The sequence below is a fragment of the Capra hircus genome, chromosome 24 (assembly GCF_001704415.2).
Source record: "Capra hircus breed San Clemente chromosome 24, ASM170441v1, whole genome shotgun sequence".
Taxonomy (NCBI): domain Eukaryota; kingdom Metazoa; phylum Chordata; class Mammalia; order Artiodactyla; family Bovidae; genus Capra; species Capra hircus.
In genome coordinates this window covers 57,718,127-57,739,130 of record NC_030831.1, presented here as the reverse complement: position 1 = coordinate 57,739,130, position 21,004 = coordinate 57,718,127, and the positions used below count along the sequence as shown (strand labels likewise).

The 21,004-nt window shown below is 51.0% G+C and overlaps 1 protein-coding gene across 6 annotated transcripts in view; it reads right to left on the bottom strand.

Moving 5' to 3' along the window:
- The window catches only part of NEDD4L (neural precursor cell expressed, developmentally down-regulated 4-like, E3 ubiquitin protein ligase), a 371,596-nt gene continuing 352,855 nt past the window's right edge, over window positions 2,264-21,004 (bottom strand). For all 6 annotated transcript variants that reach the window (XM_018039444.1, XM_018039445.1, XM_018039440.1 and 3 more), the window contains 7 exons: window positions 20,182-20,255; window positions 18,001-18,061; window positions 16,240-16,299; window positions 14,415-14,522; window positions 13,022-13,118; window positions 11,844-11,916; window positions 2,264-6,966 (listed from right to left, as the gene is read on the bottom strand). In XM_018039444.1, coding sequence (XP_017894933.1) covers window positions 6,864-6,966; window positions 11,844-11,916; window positions 13,022-13,118; window positions 14,415-14,522; window positions 16,240-16,299; window positions 18,001-18,061; window positions 20,182-20,255 — 576 coding nt within the window. In that variant the 3' untranslated portion in view covers window positions 2,264-6,863. The remainder of the gene's footprint in view (window positions 6,967-11,843; window positions 11,917-13,021; window positions 13,119-14,414; window positions 14,523-16,239; window positions 16,300-18,000; window positions 18,062-20,181; window positions 20,256-21,004) is intronic.

The following is a 21,004-nucleotide window of genomic DNA, read 5'->3' as shown; positions in this document are numbered from 1 at the left end:
CTCCCGGGCCTGGTGGCGAGTGGCCCCTCTGCGGCAGACAAGCTGCTGGAGGGAAGAGACTGGGTCAGAGAGGTCACACCAGCCCCCACGGACCCACGGGGTTCGGCCCCTCCCTGGGGGGAGTTCCCATGGCTATCATCCTGGGTCTCTGCAGGGCCGCCCCCGAGGGCAACAAGTGAGGCCAACCGCACTGGGCACCTGGGGAGGAAGCGAGGGCAAGAACTGGGGACTCAGGCGGCCAAGGTCCTTCTGGATCAAACATTTGGCAGTCGTGTGATTAAAGCATGGTGAGCTCCAGGCAGTGCAGAATGGTCTGCCTTTAGCTGGTCTTGCTCTTCAGTCTGAACAAGACTGAAGAAAATTGGTAACTTCACTCTGGGAAGTGTACGTAAAAGTCCCACGGTGCAGGACTGCTTAGAAGTTGCCATTAGAATGTATGATTTCCCTTTAATCACAGCGAGATCTGCCTGTCGGCTGTCACTCCAGCATCTTCAGTGTGCAGCTGGGGGCTTCCTTCCCACACGACCCTACACCCCTTCCAAATGGGCCTGTCTGCAGGTGAACTTCTCCCGCAGAGAAGAGAAGGCTTTCCCCGAGCACTGGGGGAGGTGAGCGGAAGGGCTCAGGGAGGAAAGAGCCGCCCTCCCTCCTCCCCTCCTCCCCTCAGGTCCCCTCTCTCCGAGGCTGTGTCTGTTCTACAGCCAGCGAGGCCCTGAAGGGGTAAGTGGGCCAGCCATCTGGCCAAGGAGGGGATTCAGATAGAATAGGCAGCTCAGGCTTCAAGATAAAGTGCAGCAGGCGGACCCAGAGGGGCCAGGATCTGCTGCTGTGAGCACGGGGGCCGGGGCTGGGCTGCCTCTCACCTGCTCTCTGAAGCCCCGGCTGTCAAGGGAGCCTTGCTTCCGAGGCCCAGCTGAGGGGAGATGCCACTTTGCCTGGAGGCAGGGGGCAGCCTCTCCACTGCTTTCCGGCCAAGCTCACTCTGTGACTTGCAGCCAGGATGGACTTGGGCTTGGTTGGGAAGGGGAAGGAGGCACTGCCCAGGGTTGCAGGAAGGGTGATCGGGCCACTTGACCTGTTCCCCAGGCTGGCCTGCGGTCAGTCCTAAAAAGGGAGCCTTGGTTCTGCACTTCCTCAGCCCCCACCAGCAGGTGTCCCCTAGGTGGGGCCAGGATCCCCTAGTCCCCTGATGAAGGAGTCCGTCTGGGTCAATAAAAGCCACCATTGTTTTGTTCTGTCCAGTCCAAGTCCTACAAAGACTTGCTTAGAGACCCCGTGGTCTGGGTTCTCTGGGAGCACAGTGTTGAGAGGCGCCGTCTTCCGGATGGGGACGCACCAAGGGGATGGCAACTGGAATCTGCCCTCATACGTTCAGGGGCTCCTCCGGATGTGGTACCCAGGACCAGCCACAGTGATGAGAATTCCCAGATGCCCATGCTTACCACCAGCTTTTACCAGGAGGCTTTCGAGTTTCAGGACTGCCTAGGTCACCTTTGGACTTCAGAGCAGGGTAAGCGTTTACTAACCTAGCAACCGTGTGACTGATGTATGATTTATTCCTCTATTTCATATAAACTCATCACGTGTGTTTCTGAGGATGGCCGCGCACGTGTTCAGGGTGGCTCTATCTGCTGGCATCTCCCTTGTGTGTTCCCGTGAGGCTGGAGGAGGCTGCAGGAATGCCGAAGTGTACTGCCATCTTTCCAGCAGGACATGGTCTACTGCTAACTGAGAGAGACAGGGGGCAAGAGACCAGGACGAAATTACATCCTGCTTGGACGCCACCTCCCGGCAGTCTCTGAGGGCACAAGTTAAGGTCAGCAGGAAGTAAGAAAAAGGAACAAAATTTGAGTCGTCCACCTGTTTTATCAGTGAATTGACATGATAGCTGGATTTTCTGAGAACCATCTTAGGCTTCATTACTGAGTCTCATTAATGAACATAAATTGAGGGTGAGTTGGACGAAAACCAGAGATGAAATATGCCTTTCCAGTCATGGACTTTATACTACCACTTGGGTAATCCATCAAGTCATTAATTCTTAAATAAAAGACAGATGGATAAGAACAGAGGTACATCCCATTAAGCTCAACCCATGTGTTCAGGGAAGTCTTTAATGGATGTTTTAAAAGATGTGGAACTTCTAGGGAGATGCTTCTAATGAGCATACAATCCACAAAGTTGCAGGCATTTGAATATCACCCCCCAAACAATTAAGACGATGCATTCATGAAAAAGCTTTAAAACAGACAACCTGTAATACTTGATGTAGAAAAAGTTCCGGCTTCCACAATCCTTTATTAAATATTTGACAAGTCGCATCACGTCTTTACAATGACTTCATTTTGTCACAATACTCTTGTTAAGTCAGGAAAACAATCCACAATTTCTCTTTAGGTCTCTCAAGAAAAACGAAAAGCAAAAGGAATTTGTTCTTCAACAAAACCTTTTCTACGTGTATCAAATTCAACTATTTTAAAGCTATTCTGATTGTGAAAATGAGCATTTAGCCAGACGATGTCTTTTAAAAAATTTCCAAGTTGTTTGGTTTTTAATCACTGTATCAAATAGTACTTGGCTTTGTATTAGGAGGTGAGGTTATAATAAAAAGTTACGAAACATTGAGAATTCATTTGGAATGCTTGAAACTTTTCACCTTAAAAGTCACTGTTTTTTTTTTTTTTCATGTTTTGTTTGATAATAGATGCTGAATTAAGAGATGACAGCATATTCTATCATCATCTCCCTTGGGTTCTCTGAGGGTCAGAATTCTCAGGACACAGCTTGGAGAAAACGGTAGCAGGGACTAACCTCTCACTCCCTTTCGAAACCAGATTCCTCAAGGTAGGTGTAAATGCTATACAAATATATACAGATAGATTTGCACAGCAGATGTTCGTACATATATTACATACATAGTTGTGAAGGAGCAACAGTTAAATGCGAAGTTAACATGAAGGAAACCGTGACAGTCCAGGTGAAATTAGTCTGAGGGAGGGGCAAAGTGGCTTCTGTAGGAACGCAGATTCTGCCTGTGGACACGGGGTCACGGTCACGAGGCTTACGATGCACTGATACACGTCAAGAAGGCAGCACACAGAGGCCTGTCACCAACGCCGTGAGGCTCTACCGCCACTCGTACAAACACAAAGCCGACCACCGAAAAGACATGCGTCCTAAACATGCACGCAACACCTTTAACGGAGGGGAGGGGTCTAAACGAGAGGTTTTCTTGGACGATTCTGCACCAACAGAAAGCTCGCCTTTCCTATAACACATACAAGCTCACATCCTAACGCTACAGCTTTGTCCCTGACGTGCTGAAAACACTCTGGGGACAGGGGTGGGGGGTGTGAACGCAGATGTATATACACTGTTCGTTAAGGCTTCGATAAATTAAAAAAAAAAGTGGTCCAAAGTATATCACATTTTTCTTCCCAGTTTTAAAATCTAAAGTACAAAGTGGAGTTTATTACGGTTTATTTTAAAAAGCACATCTCGGACCTAAAATTGGCAGTTTGACTTACCAGGGTGTACCCCAAAGTCTGAATAAGACAGAGGTAGTGCAGGACCTCCTGGGGGTCGGAGGAGGGTCCCCTGCACGGCTTCGCCCCCTGCCGGCAGGGCAGGAGACGACACCGGGGTCCGCCAGGGCTGCGGAGTCAGGGTGAGGAGGCCCAGCGTACCGCTGGGCAAGGGCTTGAGGACTGGTTAACCCAGGCGTGCTCTATGGATCCTGACATTTCAGAGGCAAGATACAAGACTTAGAAAAACAGCGGAGTCATGTGAGAAACAATTAGTAACTGTGAGGACAATTAGTAGTTTGCGGCACACAAGCTCGGTTTTCAAGGGGGCCAGTTTGGACCTGGCAAGGTCACACAGCAACGGTCCATGCTGTCCATTGAACAGTGTGACATGCAGAGAGTGGTTCAAATATTTTGCGAACCATTCTTCTCAGAACCTGTCCCTGCATCCTTATGTGGGAGGAACAAACCATGTCAGGCATTTGTCATCCAGCCTTAGGGAGTATCTGGTGGGAGCTACCAAAGCGCCTTGCTAAGTAAAGGGACATGTTTCAGGAGAAAGGAAAAGAGTGCTGAGACCCACGCCTCATCACTCCCTGTCGCAGAGGCGGCAGGTAGACGAGCAGACCCTGCCTGGAGCCAATCCCTACCAAGCAGGACTCCCCAAACTCACTGTTAGGCCGACAAGAGGGGGGACTAGAAACACGCAGGACTTTTACAGGTGACTGGGTTAGCCGATGTTTAAAAACCTTTCAACCACATGCAAATTCTGGAACTGACTTCTTAACCTTGTGGCAAAATGGCCCACAATGGCTCTTTTCCAGGGGACTAGAGAAGCTGGATCCTGGTCATTTCTAGGAAGGCATCACTGTTCAAGAGATCTGGGGCGGCAACACCATCCTCTGCCCCCAGGCCTGCTGAGCCAGGTGGGCAGAGGCCTCTGCTCAGCCCACTCGCCTCTTCCCTGCCGCCGCCTGAGGCTACAGCGTGAAAGTGGTGGGCAGTGGTCGTCAGGATCCAGAGAAAGCAAGGTACGTGACCGTTTTAGACAAAGAGTGGAACACGGAGAGTTGCTGAGAACTGGAGAAGCTTATTTGGATTCAAGGAAGCCAAAACCCCCAAACAAACTCTAAACCCAGCACTTTCGAGCTGTCACTGAAATCAGATAATAAGGGAGAGATGAACTGAACTGTCATTCACAATTACCGCCTTCCAAGTATTCACGGGGGTCTATTTCAATAATTCTTATCTGTTCTTGGCACAGAAATGATCTTAGAATGGGTTTTCTTGTGTATTTTCAGTACTTTGCCTAATTTGCATTCAGTGAACATTCTGATTTAAGAATTTATGAAATGACAGAAGAATCCCAGTTCTTCCACAAGGATTGTTGGATTTCTTCCCTATAATTACACACTTATAAAACCCATCCCAGCACACTGCTCTCCCAGGCTTTGACATGAATCATAAAAAGCAAGCCGAGGGGCTAAGAGAAGAAGATACTTGTTATATCAACTGAAGGGAGAAAATCCCACCAAGAGGTAAAAATAATGAGCAATATTGTTTTTTTTTCCCTAATTACTCAACATCTAGGTTTTCTGATCACTACTGGATTTTTAAAAATCAACATGAGAAGGAAACAACCCTCAGCTCTGTAGAACTCCACCTTTTAGATGCCAAGGGCTCTGCAGCCCCTTTAAACAGCTCAACTACAAACACTCGAGGCTTCCCACAAGCCACCCGGAAGATCCTAAGTGGAGGCCCTGAAACCACAGTTCTTTTGGTCTCATCTACAACAGGCAAGCAATCTATCCAGTTTCCCTGGACGGCCGCCACAGGGCTTAGGACAACACAGGTTAAGGACAGAAGGGTCTGCTAGATCCCCTAGCCCTGCCTCAGGCGTCCCCTCAAAACACAGTTCTGCAGCGAGGACTCGAGAGTGGCCACAAACACGAATCCCGCAGAGCTCTCCACCCCCAGCAGGGTCAGCTGGAGAGCCAGACGTCTGGGTGTCAAATCAGGTCTCTCCGCCCTTTTAATCTAGCACGCGACGGACACAGCGCGGGCAGAGCACGGTATGGAAGCATGCAACAGGTCATCGGGAACAAAACCCGGTTAGATTGTCTAGTAATCTTTGCAGTGGAGTAGAAATCACAAAACGCTTGGCGAGGACAGGCCTCTAGGCTCAGCTTTACAGCCAGGGTTTAGACACCAGCAGCCAGATTCACAACCGATAGATATTGCACCGGAAAGGCATGTGCAGAGAGAAGAAATCACATTCAATGTTATGATTAAAAAACAAACCCAAAACAAAACCAGGCATGACCTCCATGTGGTACATAAAGTGCCTTCAGAACTGGTGCAGTTAGAACAGAAGTTGCGTGTTCAGCTACCGTTCGCAAACGCGCACAGGCGGGAGGCTGCACAGGCCTGCTCTCCCGTCACTTGGTGCCAAGTTCCATTCGAGCGTCTCAACTACAACAGCGAGGAGGAGAATATGACAGGAGGGCTGTACAGCATCGGGAAGGGTTAAGTAGCTTCTCTTCGAGAAGTCATAGTCCAACCCTGCCTCAAACGTGCTCCAGCACACGTAGTTACTTCTAAGGAATAATGGTGTGATTCCTTCAAGTCAACACAAATTTTGTCATGCTATGTTACAATTCTCTCAGTCTGCAGCTATTACGCTAATTTTGAACAAAAAAATGTAATATCCAGTTTTCATTCTGAGCATGGAAAAAACTGTCATGATGGCTAATGTTAAGAGTATTTGTCTGCAGAAGGATTTTGGACAGAAGTCAGTCTTCCATAGCTAATCCGGTAGGGGGTGGGGCTTTCCAAGTACTTTAAAAATAAAAACATCACCGACATTAAACCTGGTATGAAATTCAAATACAAAAAAAAAAATATGCTCACTTTTCCAAGTACATGAGATATCTTTAATTGTGAAATAAAATCTGCAAATCGGTCTAAATCATTTTAAAAAGTAAACATGAGTTGTAATACTATACCTGTAGAGTGATTAATTCCATTCGCTGTCATTATAAAGTATGGAAAATATTTATTAAGGGCTTGGCCTACAGAGGCACAACATAAATAGAATAAGTCCTCCTGAAATGTAATCAGTATACACATCAACCAGTTGGAAATTGGTGGTGGGAAATGCAGGAACGCGACCCGGGACGGGGTCTCCCTGTCGGCCGTGGGCAAGTCGGGGGCAGGGGCTCCGCTCCAGGACCCCTCGCCGCGCTGCTCTCTGCCAGCGTCTCTGCAGAGTCTGTCAGGCAAATGCAAAAGTGCAAGCAGGACTTGCTCGAAGAACAACCGCCCTGAGGCAGGGGGCACTTAATCCACCCCCTCGAATCCCTGGGCATTTTCCACAGCCATGAGAAGCTTCTCTCGTAAATCTTCGAAGGTTTCATACGGAGGTAAGTCAAGGCGATTAAAGCTGCAAAAGTAACAACAAAGCGGAGGTAAAACAGCAGCATTTCTGTCTGTGAGCTACACCTGGGTCTCCTCGATTTGGCTTAAGAGCGCACGTGGTGTGTTTGAGCAGGAGGATTGTAAAAGCCTCAGCACAAAAATTATAATCCAGTGATGACCCTGCCCACACCACACACCTGCAGGGGACGAGAAAAGGATTTCCGAATCGTCTGTGAAACCTCTCTACTACAGTCGGACGTGCACCCTAGAAGCGCGTGCTGGGAAGGGAAGAGAACAGGCAAGGTAACTGGCGCACACGCCGAGGCTTCCAGGCCGGAAACCCAAGGGCTTCCGCAGCAGGGCAAACGGAGGCTCTCTGGCGCTCTCCCTCAATCTGACGCTATTTTAGGAAGCCAGCACTTCTGCACACAGCGCCCGTTTTCAGCACAGCCCCTTTGAGCGGGTGATGTTTCCCCGTTTTGCAGATGCGGGCCCTGCAGCCGGGCGGCAGGTCGCCGTGTCCCAGCCTCAGCCCTGACCACACCGCAGACCTGAGACCGGAACCCAGGCCCCCGTGGCTCTGGGGCCCCGACGCGGAGAGGCCCTCTACCCAGAGTCAGGCAAGTCACTGGTGTGCGGCGTGAAGAGCTGCCTTTACACAAAGCCCCTCCACAGCTGGAGGCCTTGGCTGGGGGGGTACAAGTCACCCTGGTGACAGTGAGACCTCCAGACACGCGGGGCCTCTGTGAGCAATGATCACACGTGTTCACAGGACTGAGTTCAGATCCTGTCTCTGCCACCTGCCAGCCGGGTGATCTCAGGCCAGTCACTTCCCTCTCTGTTGGCTCTTCAGTGAAGTGGGGAGACTGCCGCAGGGTCAGGTGCTGGGAGGGTCCGATCACACACATAAAGGGGTCTGGCACACAGCGAGCGCCCACGGGCAGCCACCACTGTCACCACTCACTCGCCGGTCCCTGCACCCCCCCCCCCACGCACCCCTCACGCCCCAGGAACAGGGACCTGGAGCCCCAGACACAGACCAGGGAGGCGGGCTGCTGGCAGGCCTCTCTCATGACAATGGCTACATGTGCTTGTGGCTTGTTTGCACATGTGTGCATGCGTGCACGCCTTAGCTCATTATGCTTTCATAAGCTAACATTTGTGGAGCATTTGCCCCGCGCCAGCACTGTTAGTGGTGAGTGAGTGCAAGTCGCTCAGCTGTGTCTGACTCTCTGCGACCCCATGGACTAGACAGTCCATGGCATTCTCCAGGCCAGAATACTGGAGTGGGTTGCCTTTCCCTTCTCCAGGGGATCTTCCCCGCCCAGGAACTGAACCCGGCACTGCAGGTGGAGTCTTCACCAGCTGAGCCACCAGGGAAGCCCAGGAATACTGGAGCGGGGAGCCTGTCCCTTCTCCAGCGGATCTTCCGCTCCCAGGAACTGGACCCAGGTCTCCTGCACCGCAGGTGGAGTCTTCATCAGCTGAGCCACCAGGGAAGCCCGAGAATACTGGAGCGGGGAGCCTGTCCCTTCTCCAGCTATCTTCCCCTCCCAGGAACTGGACCTGCGTCTCCTGTGTGGCAGGTGGAGTCTTCACCAGCTGAGCCACCAAGGTGCTGTTCCTCAATCCCCTCAGCAAATCCTGGCGCCCACCTGTAAGGTAGGTGATGCCGCATCCCTACTTGTAGAGGAACCCAAGGCACAGAGAGGTTAGGGAACTTGCCCAAGGTCACCCAGTAAGTGGCAGAGCCTGGAATCAGCCCCAGGCTGGCTCCAAGGCCCGGATATGGTCAGGCTGCCTCAGTGTCTAGGACTGCGCGCTCTCGGCACTGGCATAGGTTTCCAAGGATGAGCAGAGCATCTTCCTGTGTTTTAAAGCCACTCATTGTCAGCAGTAAGACAGTAGGATGCATGAGCAGGGTGGGTGGGCCCTTTAACAACCACTCAGTGTCTGAAAAGACACACTGAGCTCTGAGATTTTTTAACATCAAAATACACAGCAGAGCAGAACACTGTGCCTCCCAAACCAGAGGGCTCAGGAACTCAGGAATCCTGAAAGATTAAGATGGAAAGAAGTTTTCAACGTTTGGTTTTCACCGTGATAACGACCTCCAATGTCATTTCACCAGCGACAAAGACAAAACCCCACTCTGCAGCTACACTTAAAAGAGCCTTTTCCCAGGAGGCGGCTGTTGTCTTGATTTTAAGCTGGTATTTCACAGTCCAGGGCCTGCAATCCTGAGGGGCTTCGAGAGTCTGTGGCCATTTTAAAGAAGGTCCATAGATTATTCAAGCTTGAGAAATACTGGCATGATGTGGGGAGAGAGAAGCAAGTCGGGGAGTGTGAAGAGCTGAGGTTTGGGATGTTGTCAGCTCTCGGGGCGTCAGTTGCTCCACTGCTTAGAGGGGACTCTCAGGACCTGCCTCTTAGAACTGCTGTGATGATGTCACAGGTTCACACACACGGCGCTTTTTAGGGCGATGCCTGGAGCACAGTGAGTGCTCAGGGTTGCCGTTTTTTCTGATGTCAGGAGAAGGTCTGGCTCTGGCCTGCCACCAACCAGCTCCATGGCCTTCTTACCCTCAGGGGGTAAGTCTTGTCTGGAAGATGTGTGGGCTGAAGGAGATTATTTTTAGGTGGGTCTGTGCTGCTTAGTAAAGAGGAATTTTAACTATATGAGCAGTGACCTTTGATAGAACAAAGGAAAGAAGCCGCTTCATGCTAGATATCCCACAATTATATGTCAAAGAACCAGCTCCGCCAAGCCCTCGCTCTCCTAGTAAATCAGGTTTTAATCTTGACGCTTCACTGTGTATTTTGTATTTTCATCCAACACGGAAGAGATTAAACACATACGGCTAGATTTTATTTAGCCACATCTATGGTTGTCGCGGGGAAGTCTGTTCACAGCGTAGCAAGAATGAAGCATGGTTGTTGTGTTTCTGTTTCAGCAGAAGCCGGGGCTGGATGGGAGGAGAGCCACAGCAGAGAAAAAAAGAGGAACTCCCACGCCGTCAGCCCTGGGTTGTCAGCAGAACTAGCACCTTCCTCGGGGCCTTGGGAGAGCGGCCTGGGAGAAGGCCCCGGACGCTCTCCTCCTGGGACACTTGATGAGCAGCGGGGCTGCCTTCCTCCCAGGGTTGGCCTCTGTCCTTCCAGAAGATGAGCAGCAATTTTGAACCCTGCCTGTCCTCGCCAACCACCCGGGTGGCTCTGCAATCCCATGGCCCTGGTCGTATCAGACCAACTGGGTCCAAACCTCCGTGAGTGGGACCCCAGGGCCAGTGTTTGTATTTAATGCTTTCTAGGGGGTTCCAATGTCCAGCCAAGGTCGAGAGACACCGAGTCAGCGCCTTGTCTGGGCGGCCCTGTATTTTAGTGGCGGCTCAGCACGCGAGACAGAAGAAGCGTTCAACGGCAAGATATCTGTCTGTGGGTCAACAGTAGGATGTGGGATGAGCGCTCAATTACTTGGTTGTTTTCGAAGAGTCTGGAAAGAAAGGGAACCATATTCCCGTGGCAGCAGCTTAACTCTAGCGGTCAGTGTGGAGATTCTAATTCGGGCAGACCTGACTTCAAGTTCTGAGATTCGGGAGCCTGTGAATTCAGACCACAAGTAAGCTTCCCAAGAACCCACAGAACACTGCCGTCAAGGTGCACGGCCTGCCCCACACGAGACGGCTGCGCCCAGTGACGCCGCTGTGACTCCTCTTTGAGTCTGGGAGCTCGGGCCCCAGCCCGACCATCCTGGGGCTCAGCTCAGCGCTGGCAGCCTTTCAGAGGAAGGCTACTGAGCCCAGAAAACCACACTGCATTCTGAAACTGGAATAAAAGCTCCAAAAGGCCAAAACATTCTCCCCTGAGAATAAAGGCAGGTGGTCAGGGACACCGACTGCTCCGGCGATCGGCCAGTTTTAGCAAGACTCAGCCTATTCTCCTGGCGCTGACGGGCAGGGGCCACATCCATTCTGCTCGGAGTTCTTAGAATGTGAAAAATGGGAAAACGTGCTTTCCGGCAAGGCGACGGAATCGAAGAGAAGCAAAAAAACCTCGCACAGCTCATTTTCCACAAATGCACCTGAATGAGACCTTCCTCCGAGCTGCGCCGGGCAGCACGGGATGGCCCAGCGACTCTGGCAGTCCAAGCTACTCCTGGGGAAGGAGGCTGGGGGCCTGACCATCCACAGGATCCCCTCCACCTGCTTCCTATGAATAAGAAACCAAAGCCTCGGCAGGGGAAACCAACCCAGGGGACCTGGGAGCCAGATTGAGAGCTCCTGAGGTCCTCCTCTCTGTGGGTCTCAAGAAAGTCCTCGGGGGTCCCAGAGACCCTCCCCCCCACCCCGGCGGCCTTTTGAGTGCCACTGTGCTAAGCCTCCCTGGGCAGGGATCCTTGGCTGGACCTGTGACCCTCCTCTGTCACAATCAAATTACTAAATCCCGGAGACTCATGGATTCTGGATAGCCATGGAAAGTCTTTTAAAGACCCTGTTGCTCCAGGGAATCTCATTCATGGTTCTAAACCAATTTAAGGCTGGAGTAAGAACTCAGTCTGCTCAGAGGCTGGGTGTTGTCACAGCCACATAGGGAAATGATGCAATGAAATCTCTGCTTCCCAGAATATTTAAGGAAAGAGGGGGACTGGAGGAGGAACACCCCAGGGGAAGCAGGAAGGGGGGATTTAACCCTTCATTATCAAACATACCGGCCCTTTCACCTCCTGGTTCAACTTCGTCAGCTCCCGTCTGATTACACTCCCACCTGCATCACTGACAGTTCCCACTCTAAACGCTCAGTGGGCAGGGAGCACAGCTCGTGACCCTCTCACCCGGTATTATCCATGGCTAAGCTTTGAAAAAACAAGTCTGTGTCACAGCTGGGTGGTTTTCCGTCACTCACCACGTGTGAGCTCTGGGCAGTTTTTCAGGACTTCCCCATTGCTCTATTGTAAACAGCTGAGGACCATTGGAACCTAGACAAAAGGAAAAGAAAACGCAAGGCTGAGTGCTCAAGGCAGCAGAGCGAGACAGGGAGGGGCTGAAGCAAAGAAGGCGGGGCGGGCAGGGCGTGCCTGGGGTGAGCCCGGCACCCCCTCTGCAGCTGTGACGTCACAGTGTGCAAAACAGGGGCAGCCATGGTTCTGCACCACCTCAGACTCACGTCACCATCAGGCCGGAACCGCGCCAAGCTGAACAGAGCAGGCACGACAACATAAGGACGGGTGGAAGCTACAGCCTTTCAGCCCAGCCCTGCAAGCTTAAATGTGAAACCATTCCTGGGGCGGGGTCGGGCGGGGACATGAAACATCATGACCTTTGATATGGAGAGCAGAAAGTGACTTTTTAATCTACAGGAAGCGCTGAAGAATTCTGCCTTGTGGAGGGGTGCAGTAAGTTTAAGGCTCAGCTTACAATGACATGTACAATTCTGCAAAATCTAGTCGTTTTGGAAGATATACCAAAAAAAACAGAAAAGAAAGAGAAGACCAAACTTATGGTTCTCTGAACAAAAGCAAAAAGTAAAAACAGCTCCCTGCTTTTATACAGAGGTAACTACACAAACAGGAGAAGGGGACGACAGAGGATGAGACGGCTGGATGGCATCACTGACCAGTGGACGTGAGTTTGGGTAAATTCCAGGAGTCGGTGATGGGCAGGGAGGCCTGGCGTGCTGCAGTCCAGGGGGTTGCAAAGAGTCGACACAACTGAGCGACTGAAGGACACCAGCAACACGAACAGCTGAGGATACAGCATGCTGCCGCACCGTCATGTGGTGTGTCTACTGCTGCTGCTAAGTCGCTTCAGTCGTGTCCGACTCTGTGCGACCCCATGACAGCAGCCCACCAGGCTCCCCCGTCCCTGGGATTCTCCAGGCAAGAACACTGGAGTGGGTTGCCATCTCCTTCTCCAGTGCATGAAAGTGAAGTCGCTCAGTCGTGTCTGACTCTTAGCGACCCCATGGACTGCAGCCTTCCCACTCGGCTAGAGGCCTGGGGGCAGCCTTCTGGAGTCACAGCTGATACCTGGTAAACACTCATGGGGTGAGGGGAGGACAAGACGCCCTGGTATCCTGCTCACCATAAAGCTCGGCAAATCCATTCATAGGTACTCGAGACGTCCCCGTGACAAACTGCAGTAACCGGATGCGCTTCTCGGCGTCCATCAGCAGCACAGCCTGCGGATGGGGAGGCGCAGAGGTCAACACGCGGCACGGGCTGTGCAACGCAGACCGGCAAACCTTCATCCCACGGGCACTGCGGCGGAAGTCCTAGACGGTCTTATACCCGGACCGGGTAAGGCCGGGAAGCATTTTTTTAAATGGCCACAACACTGGCCTCTAATATCAGAGACCGAGGGATCACAACATCCCTTTCTTCATGTGTCCACTGGTCAAAAATACGTGGTTAAAAAAAAAAAAGGCAAACTCGTTGATGGCACTGAGCTCATGTTTCTGTTTGCGAGGCTTGCCGGTCCTCTCGAGCCAATCGAAAACACACACGATCCTCTTGAGCCATTCGGAAATACACACAGTTTAAAGTGTCAGCTCCAGGGGAACCCAGGTTATGAGGCAGGATTTCTGACTAGAGAAATTCTCTAAAGATAACATTTTAGCAAAAGAGAAACAGAAGCCAGGCTAGGCTTCTGAAATAACCGGTGAATCTTACTTATCTGAATTATTCTAAGAATCTAGTTGGCTTCCCTGGTAAAGTCACTTGAACTGATATTAAAAAAAAAAAAATCAAAAATCAAAGCTGAGTAAGACCTGGACTAAGACTTTAGGATTTGATGATTCTGCTTTCTTCCTTTTCTCTCTACTTCTCTGCAGCACTTGAAATCTTATTGGTAACAGATATTTAGAAATTAAGACAATTCAAATGGATTTCTTATTTCTGTAAGTAAATAACCAGTGCTTCCCCCACCCCCCCTCCCCCGGAATTGTTCTTTCAAAGTCAGTTTACTCTCTCTTCTTCAGACCTGCTCACTATTTCACTTCTCTCCTAAAATGAACAGGATACAAACACTGGCCTTTAGAGAGTAAATCAGATTTCATTTGCATCTCTGATTGAAAGATGTAAACATCAAAATGGTTGTTGGAATTCACAAAAAAAGTTGAGAAAACGGTTTTTTAAACCAAAATGGCATCTTGGAAAAGCCAGCCCCAAAGCATGTATTTGTCCTGAGAAGCCTTTCTTTCTTATTCACAGTCTGGAGGACTCGTTCCAATTCTTGAATCCAGCTATCTGCTGCTTAGGGTCGTCCAACTCAAACAAAAGCACTTGAGTAGGTGATTGAGGAAGACAGTGTGGCTGACTCAGGACAAGTGAGGACAGGCGTCCACCACGGTCACAGAGAAGCAGCGGGAAGGGCTCCGTCTGGCTCAGCAGACCTCTTCCCCCCCCAGCAGGCCACAGAGCCCCAAACCCAGCGGTGGACCTTGGAAGGCAGCACAGGCCCTGGGCCCCAGACTTGCCTTCCAGAACCACTGGATCACGGGGTGGTTCGGGCAGTAGCCGTTCTTGTAGATAGAATGTTGTCGCCAGTCGTTCACGTCCACGTCGCCAAGGCCGCACATCAGCAACTGGAGGAGACAGACCAGAGGTGAACAGGGTGTATCGTGAAAGCTGAAGAAACACACACGGAGAAAAGGCCTTCTCTCAACGCCAGCATCGCGTCACGTGCAAAGCCAGACGATCCAGTGACCTGTAAGGACAACTGACGGGGAACACACGTGCCACACCCATCTGCCGCCTCAGGTCAGAGACAGAGAGGTAACGGGGGACCCGATTCCAGTGCCTGTACGGACCCCCGTGTCTCATGCTGGAGATGAAAAGTCCAAACTGATCGCCCACCTGGCCCCTCTGATCTCAGCTCAGTGCTCACGGATTTGCTTATGCTGTTTACATCTGCTCGTGACGCTGGCTGGCTGTTATTCTGAGAGGTTATCTGTCTCACTATGTGAAAATACCTCTCCACCCACAACAGAATTTGTGCTTTATGATAGCAAGAACGTGTCTTCCCCAGACGGATCCACCAGCTCAGGGCATCACCTCACCTCCCGGTGAGCAGATCTGTCCTGAGGCTGTGATTGCTTCTCTGCCTCACTGGGCCTGGCTCCCCTTTCCTTACTGCCTAACCCTCTGCTTCCCAGGTGGCTCAGCAGTAAAGAATCTGCCTGTCAACCTGGAGACACGGGTTCAATACCTGGGTCGGGAAGATCCCCAAGAGAAGGAAATGACTACCCACTCCAGTATTCTTGCCTGGATTCCATGGACAGAGGAGCCTTGTAGTCTACAGTCTATGGGGTTGCAAAGAGTCGGACACGACTTAGCAACTAAACCACCATCTCCAACCCTCTGCAGGGCAGTTTCCTGTGGACAGATGAGTGATATTCTCACAGAGGCACCAGCAGAAAATGGGAAAACAACTAAACCAGAGGCCTGAAAGGCGGGCTCATAGGCCTGACTGTGTTCAGAGCCTGCTGGATAAACCTGTGAGGTCATTAGCCTCTCTTGGCCTCAGTTTCCCCATCTTTCAAAAGAAGGGCTTCCTTGACATGCTTTCTATGACATCATCTACCAGGACGTTTCCATTTGAAGGTAGGAGAACGGAAAGCCAGTCCCTGGGAGCCGCTTCACTGGACAAGCGGCCCCTGAGTCCCGTCAGCAGCCTCTGCACAGACACAGCCTGCCTCGTCCTGCTTCCCTTGACACGAAGGCAAAGAGGTCCCTCTGCTCTGCAGACGCCTTGCTCTCCACATCAACCCCAAGAAGCTGGCACAACCTGGGATGAAGCCACCTCCTGCTAGCACCTTGCTGCTTTCTGGTGTGCCTCCTCACTCAACACGACCCCTTCAAGTTCACGGCCACCTCTGCTCTAGGAGCCCTCATAGACACTCAGGCTCACGAGCCCCCCTCAGCTCTCACGGTGGGTGCGCAGAAAACCCGAGTCCTCAGCCGGCCCCCACCCAGGGAGGAGGGTGGTGCCCCCCTCCCCTGGCTGCTGCCACGCCAGCTCTACCAGAAGCAGCAGGTTCCCCGCCAAGCCAGGCCCGGCGGTGAGCCAGCTCAGTGCAGCAGGCCTCTGTCTGCCGCATCCCGGACCTGCCCTCTCCCAGGAAGGAACACACAGGTGACGACTGCTGTTCTCTGCTCCCCAGTCGGCAAACAAGCCCCCGAGAGACCTGCGGTGGAACTGACCTACGCTTACTCACTAGGACACTGTGGATGAGAGCATATTACAATGTCAGCAGTGAAGCAACTTAAATAAAATCTCCTTTACATAAAATGTTTACAAACCTCCAGTTCATTTTCATCAAAGATTTTAATCAAATCAATAGGGAGCAGTTCCGTGAATCCCTGAAAGGAAAAAAAAAAAAAATCACTCTCAATACCTTTTTCTCTGAAAGAGACAAATTTTACAGGGCCAACCAGCTTTGTGCGGTTAGCTAGGAAAAAACACATTATTCTCTGATGATTTATAGCTATCAGTGACAGTATTCAGTGATTTTAGTTCCGATAAAAACAGCATAATCACAGTATAAAAGATTTAAAGAGCGGCAGACTCCAGAGGGTTCAGGTACTTGAGTAATTCCTGAAACACTACGAAAATATGAGTTGCTGTAAGCAGGCGGCAGATTTCAAAAGCCATTTATGACACACTGCCAGGAGTCAGGGTGCCCGTAGATACATAGGCCATAGGCGTGCAAGCGAACTATTTACAAATAAGGTATCAAAGGCAGAGATGAAACCCCAGAGATGGCTGTGTGATCAGCAGAGAGACAGGGAGTACAGAGAACCAGCCCTATTCCCAGCTTAGTTGGTTAGTTATCACTAACTGATGGCTCAGACGGTAAAGAATCCACCTGCAATGCAGGAGATGGGGGTTTGATCCCTGGGTCAGTAAGATCCCTTGGAGGAGCAAATAGCAACCCACTCCAGCATTCTTGTCTGGAGAATCCCATGGACAGAGGAGCCTGGCGGGTTACAGTCCATGGTGTTGCAAAGAATCAGACACGACTCAGCGACTAGCACTTTCACTAACTACTGCTCTGATCCAGGATGGATGCTCCGTGTTGCTGGCCATTTGTGTGGTCCGTTTCTGCAAGTGAGATCACCTAGAGTGAGGCCAGCTGGGTTTCTTGTGTAAATAAGGTATGATGAACCCTGCAGTTCTCAAGTGCGTCCAATTCACCCGTTACACCCAAGGTCCCAGAATTTTTCCGAGAGTCCTGCCTGGGCTGGTGCTTTATTCGCTACGAGCAGGTAAGCGGGTGAGGGATGAGCTTGACAGCATCAGCCAACGAGAACCCGGCATCGGTTCAATGAGAATGGAAGCCTGGAGTGGACACCTGGGGTTCGTTCTAAGTAACTAGAGCAACTATTAGGACTTAAAAAGAAACTGCACTTTGGGTCACAGTGAGCCATTTAAAAAAATGATGAACCACTATTCTCTGTGACGGGCCTTTCTCCTCAGGGGCCTTGTGGCATCATTGACGTTAACTACCAGGGTTTGAGAAGTAACTGCTTCTCACTTTAATAGGGTGAGGAATTGTTCAGCCAGCCATGAAGAAAGGGCAGGGGATTAAAAAAAAAAAGTCCGACCGATGCAGGGGAAGGCACCGCTCCCGGGGAGGGATGGTATGAATGGAAACTGCCCAGGTCCTCCAATTTCTCAGAACCTGCGGTCACCGCGGCAAAAGGCTGAGGTGCTCCCAGCCTTCCCCGGGCACCACTGGAAACTGCAGGATGATGGTTCTAGCCTCTGTGGGGGAGCCTGCCCTTCTGGGTCAAGTCTGTAAAGATCTCTCTTTAAAAAACAGTTACAGCAAATTAAAAACTAATAGCCACAAAGCTAGAAAACACTGAACCAAAGCAAACAGACAGAAGGCCGCAGCTCACACTCCTGTCCCGGCGCTGGAGGCGGTGGGAGTGGGGTCCCCACACCTGCGCCCGCGTAGGGGACTGTGATGGTCCTCCGCCTCGCGCCCACCCCCAGGAGGAGGGTGGTCCTCTCCCAACCTCAGGGCACAGGCCTGGCTCCCAGTGAGCCCAACTCACCTCCAGGAAGGCGTTCATCTGCTTCTGGACCCTGTTCACGAACCTCCACTGGATGACTAGGCTGTGGGAGGAAATGGATGGCAGTTAACCACCCCCTTCACCCTGCCTTCACTCCTTCCTTCCCAACTGCAGCCGCTTCTCGTCGGGCAGGGCCCGACGCGGGCCAAGGAGAGGGTGGGGCCACTGCGGCTGAGTCCTGGATGCTTTCGAGAACAGGGGCACATGTGGAGCCTCAAATCTCATTGAGGATTTAAAAAAAGTAAGACTGGTTATCCTCGCTCCCCTCCACCAAGCCTGTTTACCAAAGCTGCTTTATAAACGTGACTGTCCAGAGAAAAGGGTAAACGGGCTTTGAATACAAACATACCTGGGCATAATGGACACATACACAAAAACCCACCTATGCACATACCCACACTTACGTACAACCATGTACATATTTTTAAGGGGAATACCCAGCACAATATATGTGATCATATGATATTTCGTTCTAGTATCCAATGTGCTGGTTTTCAATGAAGACATACAATTTATCAGCATTTTTACCACTAACATTAATACTTTAATACCAACATTTGGAGGACTAGTGGTAAAAAAAACCTCTTCGAGTCACAGAAATCCACTGAAACCATGCTCCCTGGGACAACGTGTAGTGTACAGCAGCGTTTACTGCCAGGCGAATCCGCTTTGGAGTACCCCTAAGGCGTTCTGTCGTGAAATAGCACAGGGGCCTTGTCACCAAGGGCTCGCACTTATGGGGAGGGGGAGCCGTGGCAACAGTGCCCGGGGACCAGCCTGCCGCCTGCCCATCGCTCAGCATTTCGGGGGCTCCCTGGCTGGGCTGCGATTACCAGCCCAGCAGCCTCCGCCTGCGCCAGGGGTGCAGGGGGCAGGGAGAAGCTGGGAGTTCAACCTGACTTCTGGCGGTGAAGCCAGTGGAGACGCTGCCTGAGGCCCTGCCCCCAACCCCCGACCTGAAACCGGAAAGAATTAACTGCAAAGAAAGATGCACAACACGTATCACAAGGTCTAAACCCTCTGACTCCTGACCCTAGTCGCCCTGGGGTGGAGGGCTGTTAAAAATCGATTCCAAGTCTGTGCTTTCTGAGTGAAGACAATGGCGTCTGCTAGGACACCATTTACTTGCTGAGACTGTCCAAGTTCAGTGCCAATGAACGTGAACAGGCAAGAACTGTAGTATCTTACTTCTGGTCTTTGACTAAGAATAGCAAGCTTTCAAACGTGCGAGTGGAGAAGTCCGTCCTTCGTCAGGGTCTCTAGGGACTCGACACTCCCCCATTCTTCCTAATTAGGAAAGACAGTAGGCTTTTCTCTGCAGATGCTAAGGAAGGATGCTAGGACCCTTGGCCATTCTCTCAAGTCCTGTGACCCATTATACTGAGAGAGGAGGCAACCTGGCTTGTTGAGATGATGTTCTGAACGCAAACAAGGAGCTCAGCCCATGGCTGTAGCTCACTAGACAAGCAGGAACTAAGACCCTGGGAGCCAACCACTATTACGCTGACCCGCCCGAGGTTAGCGAGGGCAGCCCGGCCGTCCTTGGAGGATACCAGAACCGTGTGCTTGAAGCATTACCTCCTATACACCAAAGAGGAAAATGTAAGCTGCCCAACAGAGAAAGCCCTGCCCACTACAGATGTCCTAGATTTCCAAAGCACTCAACATCTTGTTCCACCAGCGGAGGCTGAGGCTGAGTAAAGAAAATTACACACATCAGGAATGATGTTTCAGCACCTGCTGAATTCTCCTCATCCATTTTAACTCTTTTCCTACACTTTCATTACGGAAGAGAAGTCAGGAGAGAGAGAGGCAATATCTTCTCTTTGGTTGTTTCTACTTTTACCCCAACTGGCTTTCGACACCGTGTTCCACCGCTGTAATTCTCAGTTTTAGACAGGACGCCCACTGGCTCCCAGAGTGTCTGCTACGTTACTCAACAAGGACCCTTCTCTCCTCCCGCGGCTCCTCTGTCGGCAGCTCCAAGAAGCCATGATACAAGTCGCCCTTTCCACCCCGTAATCCAGCATCCCGTGAGCCCAGCCGGAAAGGAGCCCAGGCTGCTCCGAGGATGCCCACAGCACGCACGAGGTGCTCTGGCGAGGGCTGCCCACCAAACACGCCGCGCGATTTAATCAAAGGAAGGGCTGTGTGTGTACGCACTCGATGTACTCTCTCTTGTTTTCATTTGTTACCATTATTTCTGACCCGTTGGGCTTCAGATCCACTTGATATGTCTGCAATTACAAAGATAAAACAGCGATCACCATCATGAAGCTATTTTGCATATTATCACTGAGTAATAACATCTCACTATAAAAGGAACGTAAGTAAAATTTATTCAGAACTCTTTCCCAGAAAATGGGCTCTGTGTCCAAGGGAGTATCTAATGAGGCCTTTAAATTGTTAAGATGTTACACGCTTAAAGATGTTATCATCGAAGGCAAATGATTTTATGGTTATTTATGAGTTTTAATTATCCTTCATACATTAGCAACAGTGGGGAACAACACTTTTTTTCATCTGCTATGGACTTATCAAGAAATTTAATTATGTTTCACAGAAAAGACAGGGTACATCCATCAAGACTGCAGAGATCCCAATTTGTTGCTGAAAATTAGATTTTATAGCCATAAAAAAAATACGTGGAATTTCTTTCAAAGGGACAAAACACAGGGACTTAAGAGAGAGATGCTGAGGAAGTCAAGCTGAGGAATCGATCTACCTGCCCCCGGAGAACCCCCGCCTTTTCTGTGCATCAGACACCACTTCGGGCGTCCCCGGTGGCTCAGCGATAAAAGAATCTGCCTGCAGTGCAGGAGACGCAGCTTCTAGCCCTGGGTCAGGAAGATCCTTAGAGGAGGGCTTGCAACCCACTCCAGTGTTCTTGTCTGGAGAATCCCATGGATGGAGGAGCCTAGCGGGCTGCAGTCCATGAGGTCACAAAGGGTCGGACACGACTGAAGGGACTTGGCAGGCACACGAC